General features: G+C 35.5%; 1 protein-coding gene across 1 annotated transcript in view; it reads right to left on the minus strand.

Annotated features, from left to right (window-relative positions):
* Window positions 1-3656: 3656 nt before the first annotated feature.
* LOC148043804 (collagen alpha-1(XXV) chain-like) overlaps window positions 3657-16486 on the minus strand; it is a 145944-nt gene continuing 133114 nt past the window's right edge. Inside the window, exons 3-4 of the mRNA XM_087723911.1 lie at window positions 5639-5683; window positions 3657-3799 (exon numbers count right to left, since the gene is read on the minus strand). Of these exons, the coding sequence (XP_087580037.1) occupies window positions 3657-3799; window positions 5639-5683 (188 nt within the window). The remainder of the gene's footprint in view (window positions 3800-5638; window positions 5684-16486) is intronic.

A 16486-nucleotide genomic window follows, 5' to 3' on the forward strand; every position in this document is an offset into this window, starting at 1 on the left:
AGCCAACATTTTGGTTGCTAAACAAGAGCGTTGTTAAGTGAATTTCACCACATTTTACAAGTTGGCCATGCCCACCCAGTCACATGGTTGTCAAGCCACTCCCACTCAGTCACATAGCTGGCAAGCCACTCCCAAAATGCAGGCCACACCTACAGAAGGGTCCTAAAAATTTTTGAAACCCAACACTGACTACAGACCACTGCATACCAAAGTAGCAACAATGGTGCATTGGAACATCTGCAAGAAATACAATTTGCTCTAAGCAAAAATAGGTGGAACCACAACGCAAACTAAGTAATAGAAAACGGAGAAGTTAAAGACTTTAGGATTCAAGCAGACAAGCAACTAGCACATAACACCCCAGACTTAACAATGAAACAAAAGAAGTCTGGATAATGTATGTGGCAGTATCTGGAGAGAGCAAAAAAGAGAAAGAACCGGAGAAAATCACAAAACACAAAGTCCCACAAGTAGAAATAGAACAATTGTGGAAAAAAGCAAAGGCAATAGTAATAATAGGTGCCCTTGGGGGCAATCCCAAAATGACTGGAGCACTTATTAAACATCTGCCTTTCCTAGGTCCTTGGGAAGGACGTGGTAGCTGGATAAGAATGCCAAATCCAGTTTAAACATCTGGCTGACTGTGCAAGCAATTATAATAATATACTCTAGGCCTATTTCACTGCAAGTCAAGTATCTCAGGACAAAAAGAGGATAATCTCTATTTATTCCAAGAAGCACAACAAAAATGGCAGTAAACAGAATGAACCATTTATGTGACTCAAGAGGGAGCTCCTTTTTTTAAAAAAAAAGTCATTCATGTATATGAAGAAAAACAATGTTATATCCCACTCCAGACAAAATGTATGTAAGGTCTGCTTTGAAATGTATTTCAGGGAGAAAGAGAAAATCATATTATTAAAAAATATGAAATGAAAACAGTCTTCTGTTTAAAGCAGGGGTGTCAAACTTACAGTGTCACATTGTTATTATGTGACGTATTGTGCCATTTTTTCCCTTCACGGAACTGGGGTGGGCATGGCTTGCGCATGACGCATCTGGCCCACGGGCCACCAGTTTGACACCCCTGGTTTAAAGGTATCAGCATCTTGGATTTCAAGGGATGTGCCTTTAATGTATCTGTATGAAAGCAGAATGGAATGAAGAGCCTGTAAGTAAGTGCTAGATTAAATCAGAGATTGTGAGGAAGTCTAAAAGTGAATTGAGCATTGTGATTAGAAAATAAAAGTTCAAGAAATGTGTGTGCTTTCTGAATATACTATAAGCATTCTGATTATTACTCAGTTGATTTTATCATAGACCTGTTGATTTGAATCAATACATCAACAGGCAGCCACATTTTCTGTTATATCTGTTATTCTTAATTGCTATTATTTTCATTTTTATTGCAGATGGAGGGAATACAGGTAGTCCTCAACTTACAACCACAATTGAGTCCTTAATTTCTATTGTTTAGCTAAATATGTATTGAGTTTGGCCCCATTTTATGACTTTTCCTGCCACAGTTGTTAAGTGAATCATATGCAGTTGATAGGTTAGTAACCTGGTTGCTAAGTGAATCGGGGTTCCACATTGACTCTGCTAGTCAGAAGGCCGCAAAAGTAATCACATGACCCTGGGACACAACAAAGGTCATAAATATGAGTCATTTGCCAAGCATCTGTATTTCTGTATTATATTCTCTTTCTAGATTTTTTCTAGATTTTTTAATGTTAAATGAGAGATTGGTATGACATTTTTTTTTTAAATATGCATGCTAAATAAAAGAAAGGCAAGATCCATAAATATCTATAGATTGCAGGGGGAAAGAATGAATTCTATCTCTATCACAGGCTTATGAGTACCCAAAGGCATATAGTTGATCACAAAGAAAAATCAAATATTGAACTAACATGGCCATTTATATTTATGTTCTGCTATGTGCTGGAATAATGTATTTATATATGAATGGAAATAGTATTTCAAAGGATTTTTTAAAATCTCAGATTAGTACATTCTCAATCCTATCCAGAATACATTATTTCATAATTGATAGCAGTGCCTCTTTACAATACACTGAAGTCTGACATTATTCGGGCTTGAACATAACCTTGATTAAAAAGATGCCACTTAGTTGATGAATCTTACAGTTAATGACACTCTTAATGTAGTGCCATCTTTTCTTGGGTATGGCTATTTGTAGGGCTATTTAAATAATTAGCACAAAGGAGAAGTACTTACACTTGGACCAAAGTAATTTTTGGAAGTCTATTACGCATGTTGTTAAAAGTTACCAAATTATCTTCTGGGATCTAAAAGACTTCACATTATGATGTTATTAGCTTTTGTAGACCACAGATGAAATAGATTGTGGGCCACAAAAGTATGCAATTATAAATCAATTAGTCTAGAAGGTGCTATAGTATCCTTGTTGTTTTTACAGCAGTAGACAAACTCAATTTCACCTCTGGTACTACTTAGAAAAATGCAGTTCTAGCAAGCTTTATATTTTTTTAAAAAAACCCACCTGTTACTTATGAGTAAAGTTTAACTCTATTAGAATAGAAGCCTGCTGGAGGAATAACAGATATAAATTCCCAAAAAATAATGTTTGAGTAAAGAAAAGTGATATGCAAGATTAATCTCCTTTAAGTAATTTTTTTAATTATGATGTCTTTTAAGAATGTTTAAGCTCAATAAACAGAATTTATACAATGGCTATTTTGTCTCCAAGTCATATGTTGCTATATGAAATTAGGCTTGCTTGCATGATTCTATGTACAAGTCTGCTAAATGAAATAAAAATGTTCAGCAAAATATAACAGGACAAATTTACTGAATGCACTACATTCTACTCAACCATAGTTAACACAAATTTTAAAAAGACCAAAATTTTACTTGGCTAATACCAGCCATAATTTAGCAAAAGGTTATATTCTGTAATATATGTAAATTCTGCTTGTTAGTAAAACAATTGTGAAATGGATTTTGGGTTTCATCTCTATTTAATGGACTAATGACCTTTAAATCTTGATTTCTTATTAATGGACTAATGGTCTTTAAATCTATGGTTTGTTTATTAAACAATGGTCAGTGATTAAACAGACAAATAACATGAATTCAGAATTTGAAGACACCCCACAAATGGTCACCTAAAATTGAGATTTTATTGTAGAGTAAAGATTGTAGAAGATTAGCAACTGTATTTTTTATAGTTTTACTATTGATTCAGTCTGAAGAAGGAATGAAATGGGTGGATAATACATAGACTGCATGGTATGAAAGAAATTATAAGGTTTATCTCTGATACGATTGCAACAATTCCTTTTCCAGGATAAAGGATCAATATGTCATTTTTACTTAATATACAAACTTGGCACATTCTGATTAGTATATACATTTAAATCTTTCAATCAAACAAATTAAACCATCATGCAGACTTTTGGATGGATGAGGCTTCAGCTGAACACTTCCATTGATTTAAAAAAAAAAAAATTGAGGCAAAACATTCTTATAACATTATAATATGCTGTTATAAAATAAAATTAAAGTATTGATTGTTCTGTCTAGCATACTATATTAAATATTAATGCACATGAGTTTTGAAATAGTGTTTTTCCCCTTACCCCCTTTCCAAAATTCAAGATTAAAAATTGCTAATAATAAAACTGACTACTTTTTGAAAAGAAATTGGCACTTTTAACATATGGCTCACTTTTACCCATTATTGAAAACACCTTTTTCCTAATCTTGATAAACAGAAGATCCAATAGTACAACAGTTGTACTTACAGGAGGTCCTGTGAAAAGAAAACAGAAGAAAAGAAGAAATACATATAGACACATGAGTTTTTAAAACACTAATATTATTTGAAGATTAGTATTATTCATAGCCGAACAATATCACTATTAGTTATTAAAATTATTTTACAGCATCAGTACAGCATTGAAAATAGTGCTTCAGATTTTATATAAATGTAGTCCCTTTCCATTATTCATTAAAACAGTATAGCTGCTTTAACAGATACATTAATATTAATGAATTAATTCATTAAAGCAGCTGCATCCTACTTACAGGGCTGGAAAAAAACCCAGGCAAGGTCTAAACTACTTTAACTCATTTTGAATTGGTATACTCTTAATATTTATATTCTGCTCAGGTAACCCTAACCTTATATTCTACCATCCACCTCCAAGTAAGCTCATATTAATTTTCCCCATAGTATTTAATTTTAGAATAAAGGTAGAGTTGGCTGGATCTGTATTTTACCATTTACTTTTGCCAAGATAGACAAGTCCACTAATCACAGAACCAAAAATTGCTTCTTAAATGTCTTCTCCTTTTTTATTTCTCTTATGCAAGTTCCCTCTTAAAATATCACATTTTGTGAAGCAATATTGGCACATTTTCCTAATTTTTTATACACCAATCTTGAGACTGTCAAACGTCAAATATTTATGTTAGCTTTATTAAAAGGGGTAGCGGTAACCATCAGATCAATTAATTTTTGACTCATCTTTCTTTTTTCTCTTGACTTCATGTTGCAAAAAGGTATTCGGAACAGCTGGTATTGAAATTTACTTAAATATAGCCAGACTTTTGCTAATAATGCGATGCTAATCAGCTAAAGAAATTTCTTGATTTTAAAGGTCTAAATCTAAAGATATATTTAATACATAGGATCTTTTTCCTAACAGAAAGCAATTTAGTTCCCTTTATTCATCTCATTAAACACATAAGACATCTTATTGAAATCTCTTATTAAAATCCCAAAATTCATAATGTGATATATAACAAGCATGATATTTTCCTGGTCTTTCACCTCTGGTCCAATGATTAGGAATAAATTAATGTTCTATGTTGTGCTTTATTCCTTCTTTTATTGATTAGGAAAGTTATTTTTTTAAGTTAACTAGTTAATTAATTGAAACATCAGATAAGGTGGTGTTAATCTCCAAGCTAATTATAGTTATCCTGAATCATGCAGGAGACTCAGCTGATCCTTAGTGTTAAACTACATAGCATTTTATGCAAATAGAACTAAGGAGTAAGATTGGCATAATTTGAATTTTCCTTGCTCCTGAAATATTTTTTTTTCAGAAGCATGACAATGCCATGGCCAGTACATTTAATCACAGACTTTCATTCACTCACTGATGAACAACTCGCCAAAGAACAATTCAACAATTCAATTATTTAAAATAATTTTAATTTTTTTTTAATTTTTGTCATTCACATTTCATTTTATCCTTCCTTTTGCATTCTTTCTTTCCTTCGATATTAGTGTAACTCTTGTCTTGCAGCAAGTTGTCTCATAGCGAGTTGGCCATGGTAAGTTGACTTAGACCCTTTCCCAGGCACTTGGAAATTTCATTCTCAAGCACATCAGTTACCATGGCAAGTGGCAAAAGACTGAAGAGCTACAGCCTCAATTATCTATAGAGCAGAATTTGTTCAAGGCAGTCCTGGGTTGTTATCCCTTTTTGGTTCTCTCATAATCTCTCATCTCTCTTTAAGTACAGTTGTTAATAAAGGCAGTCAATAAACATTATTAACTTAATTTACTTAAAAAAAGGCCAGAAATAATATTTTTATATCATCCAAAGAAAATTCATTACTTTTTTGTTTAAAAACTTACCGGTCTCTCCTCTTCTTCCTCGCTTACCTCGTTTACCAGGAGGACCTGAAAAGAAATATTATATAATTGGTAATATTGGAATTCAGTTTTCTAGTCTCTTTCAGAAACTGCTTGTTAACTGTTCTTCAGCTATTTGGATCAACATGTTTGACACCTAGGGTGAGTTTCTTTCAATCCTTAGCAAAAGAAAATGTTAACTACAAGTTTATGACTTTAAAAAGAATTGCGAATAAATAGAAAAGGAGTAGTTTAAAAATTGTTTTTTTTCCGAAAGTTACAAATGTACGAAGGGTCCAGATAAATTTGAAGAGTAGTTTTACCTTGTTTTCCATGGGGGAAAAAACTTATCTGAACTTTAGTTCAGATAAATTTTAACAATTAGACAGTAGATTACAATTAAAAGCACACTAATTTGACTTATACTTACAGAATGAAATAATAGTCATAGCAAATATCTATTCAGCAAGTTTCTGAATAATCAGGAATTACAGTTCAGAATGATAAGTCAATTCTTAAACCTCTCATATCCTCTTGCATTACTTTTCTTTGAAGAGGAGATATCAATTTCCCATTATCTTTAACTTTCAAAGTGTCCATTGATTATAATTGCCTGATAACAATATCTGTATTCCGGCCTTCTGATCAGATACATCCATCTCAGGGGTGGTATTCAGCAGGTTCTGACCAGTTCTGGAGAACTGGTAGCGAAAATTTTGAGTAGTTCAAAGAACCGGTAAATGCCACTTCTGACTGGCTCCTTCCCCATATATTCCTGCCTCCTGAGTCCCAGCTGATCGGGACAGAATGGGGATTTTGCAGTAACTTCCCCTGGAGTGGGGTGGGAATGGATATTTTACAGTATCCTTCCCCTGCCATGCCCACAAGCCACACCCACCAAGCCACACCATGCCCACCAAGGCACGCCCACAGAACCGGTAGTTAAAATTTTTGAATCCCACCACTGATCCATCTATTTAGCCTGGAATAGTGACTAATTAAGTAAGCAGTGAAACTGCATAAGGACAAAAAAGACTGAGGTTTCTAGAAGTATTTTAGGAGGGGGTTGTTGAAATCCAACATACTTCCACCTGTCACTGGCATATATTGCTCTATAGATTACTCTCAAATGAGGAAACTGGCCAATTCTAATTTACTGTTGTCTCCTTCCTGACTTACTTGATTTTGTCCTGAAATCATTAATGTATGCCAGGACAGCCAATAAAAATATAAAGTAAATTTATATGTAGCAAATATACTGTAATTCTTCATAAACATATATCTTCTATGTCTGAATTACTATGAAATTTTACAGTTTCTGATTCTTCAGTTAAATCAAGATTAATTGGCTTGGAAATAACTGAAATTCTTTTGCATAAGCCGTTTTCTTTATATGGACATCTCTATCCTTCCACAAAATGTGACATTTTCACTTTTAATAAAGTTCCTGTCAATATGCTCTAGTTATCAGCTTGCCTGAGGATAACTTGAGATAGACTCTTTATTCAAATTTAGTAGAATCCCAGGGGTGACATTTATTTCCATAAGCACATTATACCTGTGTCATCGTCCTGCATTAACTTACAAGTAGATTTCTAGCTGCAATTCAATGTGTTAGTTTTAATCTACAAAACCTTTATAGCTATGTACCTTGGTACCTATCTTTTCCTATCAGAATTATTTCTATCAGTAGATTCATCTCAGGAAAACCTTCAAGGGGTTCCCCATTTTATAAGGGAAAGGAGGCTGGGGCCTACTGGGGCCGTTTTTCCACTTCTGTGGAATAGTAGTCTATTTGAAGCTAAATCAGCACTGTCTAAGACTTTCTCTCTGGAGAAAAATACTGTGGGATAACCCCTAACACCCCTTGGTGGGTGTTTCTGTTAAGATGCAGCCTGTTGTGCCTTTAAATGGCTTCTACTGTACTGCCATAAAATGGATTCTACTGTACAGGAGTTGCCATAGTAACGGCTTTACAGTGCTCCAAAGGGGGCTCCCTCTGGTAAGGGGGGAAGTCCAACATTAGAAATTATGTTTGGTCTGGACATTTTCCCTATAAATAAATACCCAGGCAATGCCGAGTTATCGGTTAGTTTTTAAATAATACGCATCCTGTATTCCTTTATCATCTATTAAGAAGAACTGGAGGGTCCCCTGAAAGAGTGTGGGAGGATTTGGGCAAGTTATATAAAGAACTAGCCTTCTAGACTTTTGTATCAAAAGCCATTATGATGAAGGAACCGAATATCTGGATCTCACCTACTACATTTAAAGTCACTTTTTGTCAATCTTTGTCAGATAGACCAGACAGAAAACATGACCAAATGAGATAATTCTATCTCTACTATGTAGTTAAGTAGTTAAGGCTACAGTAACAGAATTTTGCATGTCTTACAGTACAAATCTCCCATTGTCTTATTACAGCTTGTAAAGTTAAGAAAGTTTTTTTTCTGTGTGTCTTGTTTTGCCCATTATACCGTTGTGGGCTAGGTCCTGTATTATCTATCCCTTTTGCAAGCAATATTTCTCTCCCTATCATCCCTAACATTATTCCCACATATCTTTACTCTTTTAAATAGGAATGTTTTTAAAAAGAGATATCCTAAATTCACAATATTTAATTGTCGGATGCATATATTGCTTTAAAGTAGCAATATAAAGTAGGCTCTTGATTATAACACATTACAACATAATAAGCCACTTACTGTCAGTTTAATAGCACACAGTAAAGTAATGCCAAAAATAATTTAAAACTTTTCCATAAGATTACTGGACCTCTTTTCACAGTTATAAAATTGCCATTGAAAAAGTAATTTTATGTCAGTTTTTAACCGTAATGTTTATCAGGTGAACAAAACATGAGGCCCCATGTAGTTCCATGTAGCCTCATATCCTGGCTGAATTCCAAATTATTCGATGTATGTATAGTTATGATAAATAGATGATAGATAGATAGATAGATAGATGGATGGATGGATGGATGGATGGATGGATGGATGGATGGATAGATAGATAAAAATATTTATTATGCATATCATATTGAAAGTAATGTAGTTAATCTTTATTAGAGGACAAATCTTCACCAGCACTTGGAAGAACAAAATATATATTAACTAATAAATACTTCTAAAGCAGGAAAGTCCTAATTCTAAATTACAATTTTACAGCCAGATGTACAGTATGTGATGTGAATGATCTGATTAAACAGGAGATTTATGTAATGCTCTTTTATTTATAAAGCTTGAGAACATCCTCAAGCTTCTATAGTTTTTTCTATATTAGTTTATCATTTTAACAATGTCAGTCCACATATCTAAAAAGTCAGCAATAAAAACCAGAAATGCAGCATTTTATTTTTGAAAGAGACCGTGCTAATAAACGGTTTTGGTGAAAAAAGTACACAGCTGACTGGACATTTTATGAGTGATTTCTTAGATATAAAAATAAGAATGAAATAAAGGAAATGTCCTTCCTTCAGATTATGCCATTTTCAAATCTTATACATCGTTATCACAATCAGATGCTCCTGTTGTCTCTAATCCCCAGTCCCAGGTCCAATCAGTTGGGAAGCTGTATTCTGGATCCCATAAACTAAAGAATTTCACATTGCAGGACCCAGAAATATATCTAGGTAAAGGTAAAGGTTGCCCTCACACATATGTGCTAGTCGTTCCCAACTCTGGGGGGGAGGGGGTGCTCATCTCTGTTTCAAAGCCGAAGAGCCAGTGCTGTCCAAAGACATTTCCATGGTCATGTGACCGGCATGACTAAATGCCGAAGGCGCACAGAACAGTTATCTTCGCACCAAAGGGTCTCTATTTTTCTACTTACATTTTTATGTGCTTTCGAACTGCTAGGTTGGAAGAAGCTGGGACAAGTAACGGGAACTCACTCCGTTATGCGTCACTAGGGATTTGAACTGCCGACCTTTCTGATTGACAAGCTCAGTATCTTAGCCACTGAGCCACCCTGTTAGAAATATATCTCCTTTGTTCTAATTCCTGACCTGTGGGATGTTCTCCCTTCCAGAGATTTGTGTGGCTCCTCCACTCAGGAAACTTTCGAAGATGTGGTTGTTCTCTTAGGCCATGCAGCCAGAGGAGCTGTAGAGCTTTCTTTTTACTTTTGTTTTTAATTTTGTACTGTGCTCGTCTGCTCTGTTGCATTTTTATTTAAGTTTGATTTTAATTGTAAGCCACTGAGAGTCCTTTGGGGATTGTGGGCGGTATGTATAAAGTAAAATAAATGTAATTAATCATAATATAAAATCTAAATAAATATATTCTGGCTCCATTCTGCCAGTCAATTGTTAGTCTGTTATAAGAAAAAGGCAGCTGACATCTCTTTTTCATTCCAGCTTAAGACAAGAGCTTTCTCAGAGGCTTCAGAAACACTTGTTGAAAGTTTGGGGTAAGCCAGGTTGAGGAAAAAGAGAAAGGTAAAATAGTTGCATATTTTTTAAAAATTATATCAGCTTTATAGTCGAGACTGGATTCCTGAATCACTGAGATTATAGAGCTGATTACTGATTTCTCTAAAGAAAACTCAGCATAGCAGGGACCAAGGCTACCTTCATCATAGAGTTTACTAAATGACTTTATGTCAGTCACTATCTTTGGCCACCTAATGAGAAAGGACTCACTGGAGAAGGGTATAATGCTGGGAAAGATTGAGGGCAAAAGAAGAAGGGGACGACAGAGAATGAGGTGGCTGGATGGAGTCACCAAAGCAGTAGGCGTGAGTTTAAATGAACTCCAGAGGATGGTAGAGGCCTGGAGGAACTTTGTCCATGGGGTTGCGATGAGTCAGACATGTCTTCACAACTAACAACAACAAATCTTTCAAATTCGTTTAATTGACAGGATTTTTATGGGGAGAATTAAGAGAATTTGTTAACTTTAATGACTCAGGATAAGGGCCAGAGCAGGGCTGTCAAATTTTCAGCCCATGAGCCGGATGCGTCATGCCTACATCCGGTTTAGCAAAGGGGGTGGGGAGTCCCGCTACATCATGTGACACCGCCGTGACAACATGAGTTTGACACCCCTGGGCTGGAGAAACCAGCAATTCTAGTTTAAAGTGAAAAAAAGGAAGAATCAGCAGAATGTATTCACTGGAATAGGTATTATGAGGTCATTCTCATTTGTTTTTAACAAATTTTGTACATCTATCTTTAAAAAATAACTTACATAGCTTACATAGTTTACACGCTTACATAGTCATCTTGGCAAACACAGAATTAGCCAATGCATTGTATTTGATAGACAGGGCTGAAAGACAGCTGGAATAAGTAGGCATAGTTATTCTACACCAGTGTGAAATGAAAGCCTTCTCATAGTTTCAGTTTGCCATTCCCTTGTGATACTACTGTGTCATAGCAAGTCATTTCCTTATGGAGATATAAAAACATTCTTAGGAAAAGAACTGTCTCTATTCATGCTTCTTTTCAAGTACTGACAATTGATTTGTATTGCGAATTGTGTTATAAGGCAGTTGCCAGATGACTTTTGTTGGAATTGTACTCAGACAATTGCCTTGCAAAATAAATAGCTTAGAAGTTCTTATATAGTTCCAAGTGCACATAGCCATTAATAAGCTTCAATAAAGAGAACTGAACTTAATTCAAGGTAACTGTGTTTATAGAATCGTATAAGGAAATATTAGAAGTCATAGACCTGCCTAAATTATATTAAATGTATTCGGGTCCGAAAGAAATTGTATTGTGTTCAAGTAATTGTAGTCCGTTGCCTTCAGTATATGAAATACCACATGTCATTATAGCAGTATCTAACAAAACTTGGCCATGCAATCTTGGTTGGTACTTAAAAGAAAAATCATGACAAATATCAGAAGTGCAAGCTAGATTAGAAAATAGGAAACATCCTGGAAGAAGGCAACACCAAATCACTTTCATTCTGTTACCAAGAAATCTATGGAAATATTCCATTAAGTTTTCATAGTCAACTTTGACTCAAGAGATGTTACTATTAGTTTTAGAAGACATAGTAAATCTAGCAACAATATACCTGGAACCAATATTCTTCATATATATTATTTAAGTTTGATTTTAATTGTAAGCCACTGAGAGTCCTTTGGGGATTGTGGGCGGTATGTATAAAGTAAAATAAATGTAATTAATCATAATATAAAATCTAAATAAATATATTCTGGCTCCATTCTGCCAGTCAATTGTTAGTCTGTTATAAGAAAAAGGCAGCTGACATCTCTTTTTCATTCCAGCTTAAGACAAGAGCTTTCTCAGAGGCTTCAGAAACACTTGTTGAAAGTTTGGGGTAAGCCAGGTTGAGGAAAAAGAGAAAGGTAAAATAGTTGCATATTTTTTAAAAATTATATCAGCTTTATAGTCGAGACTGGATTCCTGAATCACTGAGATTATAGAGCTGATTACTGATTTCTCTAAAGAAAACTCAGCATAGCAGGGACCAAGGCTACCTTCATCATAGAGTTTACTAAATGACTTTATGTCAGTCACTATCTTTGGCCACCTAATGAGAAAGGACTCACTGGAGAAGGGGAGAGAGAGAATGCTGGGAAAGATTGAGGGCAAAAGAAGAAGGGGACGACAGAGAATGAGGTGGCTGGATGGAGTCACCAAAGCAGTAGGCGTGAGTTTAAATGAACTCCAGAGGATGGTAGAGGCTTGGAGGAACTTTGTCCATGGGGTTGCGATGAGTCAGACATGTCTTCACAACTAACAACAACAAATCTTTCAAATTCGTTTAATTGACAGGATTTTTATGGGGAGAATTAAGAGAATTTGTTAACTTTAATGACTCAGGATAAGGGCCAGAGCAGGGCTGTCAAATTTTCAGCCCATGAGCCGGATGCATCATGCCTACATCCGGTTTAGCAAAGGGGGTGGGGAGTCCCGCTACATCATGTGACACCGCCGTGACAACATGAGTTTGACACCCCTGGGCTAGAGAAACCAGTAATTCTAGTCTAAAGTGAACAAAAGGAAGAATCAGCAGAACGTATTCACTGGAATAGGTATTATGAGGTCATTCTCATTTGTTCTTAACAAATTTTGTACATCTATCTTTAAAAAATAACTTACATAGCTTACATAGTTTACACGCTTACATAGTCATCTTGGCAAACACAGAATTAGCCAATGCATTGTATTTGATAGACAGGGCTGAAAGACAGCTGGAATAAGTAGGCATAGTTATTCTACACCAGTGTGAAATGAAAGCCTTCTCATAGTTTCAGTTTGCCATTCCCTTGTGATACTACTGTGTCATAGCAAGTCATTTCCTTATGGAGATATAAAAACATTCTTAGGAAAAGAACTGTCTCTATTCATGCTTCTTTTCAAGTACTGACAATTGATTTGTATTGCGAATTGTGTTATAAGGCAGTTGCCAGATGACTTTTGTTGGAATTGTACTCAGACAATTGCCTTGCAAAATAAATAGCTTAGAAGTTCTTATATAGTTCCAAGTGCACATAGCCATTAATAAGCTTCAATAAAGAGAACAGAACTTAATTCAAGGTAACTGTGTTTATAGAATCGTATAAGGAAATATTAGAAGTCATAGACCTGCCTAAATTATATTAAATGTATTCGGGTCCGAAAGAAATTGTATTGTGTTCAAGTAATTGTAGTCCGTTGCCTTCAGTATATGAAATACCACATGTCATTATAGCAGTATCTAACAAAACTTGGCCATGCAATCTTGGTTGGTACTTAAAAGAAAAATCATGTAAAATATCAGAAGTGCAAGCTAGATTAGAAAATAGGAAACATCCTGGAAGAAGGCAACACCAAATCACTTTCATTCTGTTACCAAGAAATATATATATATATATGTGTGTGTGTGTCACAACCCCTGGTAAGCCCCAATTATGGGAGGAAGCTAACTGCCTCCAACATCTGTCAATCGGCTCGTCACAAGAGTCCATCACGACAGAAACCCAATATTCTTACTGTTGCCTTTTGTTATATTTGTGTTTTTATTTGTGCTGATAAATAAATAAAGGGAGACTAGTATAGATCTATTTCAAGCTATTTAGCTCTCATCAGCTAGGGTATGGCTAGCTGATGAGAGCTAAATAACTTGAAATAGATCTATACTAGTCTCCCTTTATTTATTTATCAGCACAAATAAACACACACACACACACACACACACACACACACACACACACACACACACACACACACATATATATATATATATATATATATATATATATATATATATAGTCTCCCTTTATTTATGTATCAGCACAAATATAACATATATCTATCTATCTATCTATCTATCTATCTATCTATCTATCTATCTATATATATGGCTGTGTGTGTGTGTGTGTGTGTGTGTGTGTGTGTGTGTGTGTGTTCCAGCATAACCTGAGCAATTTCAACCAAACTTGGTACACAAGTTTGGAAACAAATACTGTGGGGGTAAGACACTCCCAACACCCATCATGGAGTGTGTTCTGTTAAGATACAACCTGTTGTGCCTTAAAGCAGCTTCTACCATACTGCCGTAAGATGGCTTCTACTGTACAGCGCAGAGGAGTTACCATGGTAACGGCTTCACAGTACTCCACAAGGGGCTCCCTCTGGTAAGGGGAAAAATTCAAAATTAGAAGTTATGTTTGGTTCAGACGTTTTCAACAAGGCTTTGATTATTTTTGAGGACAAATGTTTGGCCATGATCATTAAAACATTACTAAAACTCGGCCTGCCTGCACCACTACGAGACCGGCATGATGTACTTCAGACAGATTACATGTGGGGAAAAAACTAAAACGTTGAACAGCTTAGCGCAAATATCATGGACAAGAAGCCACTTCTAAAGCAAAATCAGAAAAAAAGCATACCAAATGATCATGGATCAGCTAGGAAAACAACAAGGTGCTTTCACTTTCCTTGATGCTTCTGGGGTCACAGGGAAAACGTTTGTAACTAATTTAATTTTTGCCAAAATCAGGGCTTTTCCTGTCTAATACAGGATTAGGATAAATAAATACCCGGGCAACGTCAGGTTATTAGCTAGTAGTATATGAAATTGTTTCTTCATATACTGTACTTTTGTTTTGAGTGGATGATAAAAATGTATCTGCATATTGAGGAGGAGGAGGAGGAGGAGAAGGAGGAGGAGGAGGAGGAGGAGAAGGAGGAGGAGAAGAAGGAGGAAGAGGAAGAGGAGGAAGAGGAGGAGGAGGAGAAGGAGGAGGAGAATGGCTTGCTAGAAAGTGATCCAAAGCCAAAATTTATATCACTTTATTCTGTGAGGTTAGCATGTATTAATTAACATCCTTTTAATCCTTGACTGGTAAAGCTGAAAGGAACTCTCTTGCAGTAAATTTGATATTCCACTTTATTTTTAAGCCAAGATTGACAAGACCTTTGTGATGACAGTAACAATGTAAAGTGGCCACCAAACTCAGGAGTTTCTTATTTCATTGACTGTGAAATCCAATACTTTAATATTAAATATGGCCCTTGGTGTCAGGCATGCAGGCACTAGCATAATCTCGACCAAAGTACATATGCAGGCCACCCATCTATACATAAAAGACTACCAAAGCCCAGCCAGGCAGATGGCTTTCAAAGTTTTATACAAGTATTCCCCTGTTCATAATGTGTATATCATTTGTAGAAGAGCTTAGTAACAGCTGCAGAATTGTACCAGACTTTTAAACACGGACACCCACATATACAGACAAGATATGTATTAATTGGTATGGATTTGTAAGAAACAAATATGTAAGGTACAAAAGAGTGTCCCAAAGCTATCCTCAGCAAGTTGCATGATAAGTAGAATATATTTTTAGTGTAATAAAAGGGAATTTGGAGCTACATTAGTGAGTCAAAATAAATCAATGCAAAAAAAAAGGATGGGGGGACATTGTAGGTCCAATTTGCCTCAGGCATACTGTTGGGGGGAAAAAACTACTAATGCAAATTGAAGTTGTTTGGCTTAGAAGAGAAACTGTTTTTCCTGCTCAAGATAGCTTTTGCTCCTAAAGCAAATAGGCTTTAGCACTTGTTAGCAACAAAAAGATACAGAAATGCTGTCATGCATTTAATTAATTTGGAATACATCTAGACAATCTTGGTGATAAACTGTAGCAAAGTATAAGAATAAAGCAATGATTAAAAAGAACACATAATAAAAGTGAGGAGAAAATGATAGCTATAATCTAGCACAATTAAACCTGCTTTTCTTTTCTATCACAGATTGTTCCCCTGCTTTTTATTAAGACTGCACTGTAGATTCTCTCACTTCACATCTCTTCTCCCCTTAAGTGCACCTTAGGTATTTATTTCATTGTGACCCTAGAACCTTCCAAATCTACCGGCATAAATGCAGGTTTACTACCGTGTGTTCCACATGCCATCCCAATATTTGTGTGGAACTACCATTAGCCACTCCCTTTACATGGACGATATCCATACTAAGAGTGGATCAGACATCATCTTTCTTATCCACCTATGGTGAGGACATTGGACTGGAGAACTGTGGTCAAATGGTAGTTAAAAAAGAGAAGGAAGTTAAAATTGATGGAGTGGAGATACCATCAGAGGACAAAGTAGACGTACAGACCAGCTACACAATAGCTATACAATTATTTTGACATTCTATAGTCACATGGAAATCTTGATGAGGAAGCAAGAGGGATACCAACATCCAAGTACCATCCAAGGATAAGGCAAAACATCCGCTGTACATCAGTAATATGGCACCAAGAGATGAGATGATGAGAGAATGTTTGAAGCAACTGTAGACATGGATGAAAGAACAAACAAAGGAATGCATGGCAAGACAAGATCCTGCATCATCTTGGGATGATGGAATGTATCACTGATAGATA

This window comes from Thamnophis sirtalis, unplaced genomic scaffold (assembly GCF_051295495.1).
Source record: "Thamnophis sirtalis isolate CommonGarterSnake01/CBP01778 unplaced genomic scaffold, rThaSir2_p1.2 scaffold_10, whole genome shotgun sequence".
NCBI lineage: Eukaryota > Metazoa > Chordata > Lepidosauria > Squamata > Natricidae > Thamnophis > Thamnophis sirtalis.